At 56.4% G+C, this 4,573-nt stretch overlaps 1 protein-coding gene across 1 annotated transcript; it reads right to left on the bottom strand.

The window, feature by feature from the left end:
* Positions 1-346: 346 nt before the first annotated feature.
* On the bottom strand, positions 347-1,421 carry POSPLADRAFT_1104309 (hypothetical protein; the record flags this gene model as incomplete). Its single annotated transcript, XM_024483256.1, has 4 exons — positions 347-372; positions 448-583; positions 1,070-1,179; positions 1,322-1,421. Coding segments are annotated over 4 exons (372 nt in total), but the record flags the coding sequence as incomplete, so codon positions are not given.
* Between the last annotated feature and the right edge of the window lie 3,152 nt (positions 1,422-4,573).

The following is a 4,573-nucleotide window of genomic DNA, read 5'->3' as shown; positions in this document are numbered from 1 at the left end:
ATTCCCGTATGTACCCTTTAGCCAGCTGCTCCTTTAGGAACTTGTCCAGCTCCTCTTGCTCGTTGTTCGACAAGGGATATACCTTCGAATGGAACGTCGAGTAGCCGGGCACGAGTTCGATCGCGTGATCATACGGCTTTCTTTCCGGTAGCCGCTCTGATGCTTCCTTGGAGAAGACTTCCAGGAACTCGTGGTACTGTTCTGGCACTGACTCCTCAGCAGTCTTAATGACCTTCTTCTTGATCTCCTCCTCAGCAAACAGCTGTGTCACAAGTTGATACGACGTCTAGCCGTTTTTTAATTTTTCCCTTCTCGCGGGCTCGAACCCGCGACCTCTGTACTACATGCCCGATATGGACGCGTCGTTATCTACTGTACGATTAGATTAGATGGGGCGGCAGTGCACGGCACAGCTCGGGCTCCGCTGACACAGCTGCTCTGACTCACTGGCCCCCGGGGCTGCGTCAGCATGCTGTGCATGGACCAGCTGCGCACGGACCAGTGCGCACAGCCTGCCCTCATCTTCCCCTGTATATAAGCCGGCCTCTGCTGCCCTAGGGACCTCAGTTTCGACCTCTTGTCCCTAGGTCAGTAAGCATCCCTTGTATTCCTTTTCTTACTTCACTAATATATTATCTTGTCCCTAGCCTTAGGTTTGAGCATTGCTCACCATCGCTTCGGTGAGATCTAGTCAGACACCCCCAGCTTTTAGGTTTTCTCCTGTCGCTTGACCTCAAGTTGTGACATTAGGTCGAAACTCCCCATAGCTGCCGGCGTTCCTCGGAACACCAACACTCACTCTACACTTCCTACAGGTTGGGTGGTGCGCACCCTTACTATACCCTACGATATATAGATAGCATATGATATATCGCCACCACTTAGGGAACGAACTCTTCAGTACCTGCACTTCAGTGGGCGGTACTTGTCCTCACGGACGCATGGCTTAGGTTCCTGCTGCATACTAGCCAAAAGCAGTACTGGGCCCCACGTGAACTGCGAACCCTAGTGTCAGCTCGGGCGCCGTAGGTGTAAGCTAGTATAGCACGGCCTTTCGTAGTACGCGCACCTCCCCGTCCTCCCCCCATCCATCGTGGCTGCCTGTCAAGGCCAAGTTCACGCATTCGACTCTCAGGACCTCGTCGACACCTACATCCCAGACGGCCCTGAGACTGTCATCTACACCTGCGAACAGCAGCCGTGCCCTAATCGGACACCCTGATCGATCGAGCAGGATTACCCACGCTACAAAGCGATCCGACGAGCGCAACATCCGCTCGGTCCTCGAAGTACCCTTGCATCTCGATCTGCCTCGCGGCACTCTCGCCCTGTCTCCCCCAGCTCCCGCCTTCCCCAAACTGTCGCCGATCCAAGTCAAGCACGAGGAGATCTCCCTCCAGACCCTGCGCCAGAGCCTGAGCCTGAGGAGAGTGCGAGTGAAGAAGGAGTCTCGGAGTCCGAGTCCGTGAATTCTGCTCGGCCCGCCTCGCCGACAGCGCTCGCCTCCACGTCAGCAGTCCCTGACGTACGTAACCCCGCCTCCGAACTTCCTCCGGCGCCTTCACCGCCGTCTCCGCCGCGAGGCCGCTCGCGCACTCGCTCCCCTCGAAGTCCGACCAGCGGAGGAACACAACAGCCGCCTCCGCCCCCGCAGCGTCCTCCGTCCCCCCCAACGCCGATAATGTCGTCTCCATCGACCGCCCCCGATAAGGAGACCCTGAAGCTCCTCCTCCCACTCCGATACGATGGCAAGACCGTCATCGAATGCGACAGGTTCCTGTCGCAACTCCGCATCTACTGGTTGATCAACACGTTGTTGACAACCATCGAACTCAAGGTGCAGGTTGCGCTGAGCCTGCTCGACGGAGATGCCCACGCCTGGGCCACTCCATACTTCACCCAACTCGCATCGGTGCAGATGGGTGTACAAGGGGTCACAACCCCCTTCAGGAACGAAGCGGCCTTCACCGCTGCCTTCAAGGCCCGCTTCGGCAATCTCGACGATGAAGCAGTGGCACAAGTAGAGTTGGCGAAGCTCTGCGCGGACAAGTCGGTCCGTGAAAAACGCACCACGGCGGAGTTCTCTGCACTGTTCAAGGGTCCGGCGGACCGCTCCGGGTATGGGGACCTGGAGCTACGCGACAAGTACCTGAGCGGTATCCCCTCCCGCGTGTATCGCAAGATCGAGCTCGAGACCTTCACCACGTGGCTAGAAGCTGAGAAGCGCGCCACCGAGGTCGAGCAGATCCTCGACATCAGCCGGGCCCGTCGGCCCGAGCTGAATAACTTCTTCTCGGCTCGAGGACGAGGACGCGGAGGGGCACGCGGTGGTGCACCCCAGTCACACGCAGCTTCGGCCAGCATCAATGCGGCCGTCGGAAAAGGAGACTTCCCCGGCACTTGCTTTGGCTGTGGAAAGCAAGGGTACCGACGCTTCGAGTGCCCCAACTGTAAGGACAAGCCTTACACAAAACGCGCTGACGCGCGGGCTATGGTTGCCTCGGGCTCCACCCAGGCAGTGACAAGCGGCCCCGTCACGACATCACCCTCGGCAAGTATAAGTACCGCTTCAGCACCTTCGGAGCTGGCGGACTTAATGGCACAGGTGAAGTCGATGCGCGAGGAACTGGAGCACTATCGAGCGCTCAAAGAAGAGTCTTTTTGATCCGGTCCGCGCTTCGTGCCGCACGCGTCGGGCCGCATAGTAATAATCTGTACAATGTATTGGCGACCGCAAATGTGTACGAGTTGGACCATGGGTCCCAGCATTTCCACATCCCGGTACGCCTCAAAGGAGAAAGACGGCACAAAGACATAGTCGCAATGGTGGACAGCGGAGCCACCACGAAGTTCATCAACAAGTGTTTCATCACGGCGAATCGAGTACGAATGCGGAAGTTAAAAGAACCCATTCCACTTTACAACATCGATGGAACGCTCAATAAAGACGGAAGCATCTCGGAAGTAGCTGTGCTACAGATGCAGATAGGAGAACACATCGAGAAGACAGTGTTTACGGTCACGGACATCGGTCCAGAAGATGTGATCGTCGGGTTGGATTGGCTACGTGAGCACAACCCTGAAATCAATTGGGAGGAAGGCTCCCTAAAGTTATCCCGATGCCCTGAAACGTGCAGTGCCAGGAGGACTGGCCGGATGGAGCAAGCAGCGACTGCGCATGATATGGGGGTCAGGCCCACGGCGCGCAGGCGTTCGCCGAAGTCCAAACAGTCGGTCATAGGTGCCTGCCGAAGTAAGGTACTACCGGACTTCGAACCCGAAGAAGATCTGGTAGAAGTCTAATGGGACGAAGCCGACTTGATCGAGGCCTGGGAGCAAGGTATCACGCTTCCCGGCGCCCCCCAGCTGTTCGTTGCAGCCGGGCATACATACTCCCAGCTGTTCGCTGAGGAGGAGATCAAGAAAAAGGTCGTTAAAACCGCCGAGGAGTCGGTACCCAAGCAGTACCACGAGTTCCTGGAAGTCTTCTCCAAGGAAGCATCAGAGCGGCTACCGGAAAGAAAGCCGTATGATCACGCGATCGAACTCGTGCCCGGCTACTCGACGTTCCATTCGAAGGTATATCCCTTGTCGAACAACGAGCAAGAGGAGCTGGACAAGTTCCTAAAGGAGCAGCTGGCTAAAGGGTACATACGGGAATCGAAGTCGCCCATCTTGTCCCCCTTCTTCTTCATCAAAAAGAAGGAGGGGACGCTTCGACCCGTACAGGACTATCGCCGGTTAAATGCCATCACGGTCAAAAATCGCTACCCTCTGCCGCTGATCACCGAGATGGTAGATAAGCTCCGCAGTGCCACGCTCTTTATGAAGTTCGATGTCCGATGGGGATATAACAACGTCCGGATCAAAGCCGGTGACGAGTGGAAGGCGGCCTTTGTGACCAACCAAGGGTTGTACGAGCCCCTGGTGATGTTCTTCGGTCTCACCAATTCCCCCGCAACCTTCCAAGCGATGATGAATGACATCTTCCATGATCTCATCGTCGGCGGGAAGGTCCTTGTGTACCTGGATGACATACTCATCTTCTCCACCAATCGAGAGGAGCATGATAAGGTCACGCGCGAGGTCCTTCGACGCCTTCAGGATAACGATCTATTCCTGAAGCCTGAGAAGTGCGAGTGGAACGTTCCCAAGGTCGACTATGTCGGCTATGTGTTCGGTGGCGATGAGGTAGCGATGGATCCTGCAAAGTTGAAAGGAATTAATGAGTGGCCGGTACCCCGGAACAAAAAAGACGTTCAGAAGTTCCGGGGGTTCTCCAACTTTTACCGCCGCTTCATTAAAGACTTTGCCAAGATCTCGCGACCACTCGACCGACTCACAGGGAACGATCCATGGCATTGGGGTGAGGAAGAGCAGCACGCCTTCGATGAGCTCAAACGGCTCTTTGCCACAACTCCGGTCTTGGCGTTGTATGACCCAAATCGAGAAACGCGGATTGAAGTTGACGCCTCGGGCTACGCCACCGGCGGTGTATTGATGCAGAAGCAGGACGACGGCAAATGGCATCCCATCGCCTTCCGGTCTCACGCTATGGACCCTGCCCAGCGCA

Source organism: Postia placenta, assembly GCF_002117355.1.
Source record: "Postia placenta MAD-698-R-SB12 unplaced genomic scaffold POSPLAscaffold_10, whole genome shotgun sequence".
NCBI classification, from domain to species: Eukaryota; Fungi; Basidiomycota; class Agaricomycetes; order Polyporales; family Adustoporiaceae; genus Rhodonia; species Rhodonia placenta.
This window is presented reverse-complemented; position numbering and strand designations above follow the sequence as displayed.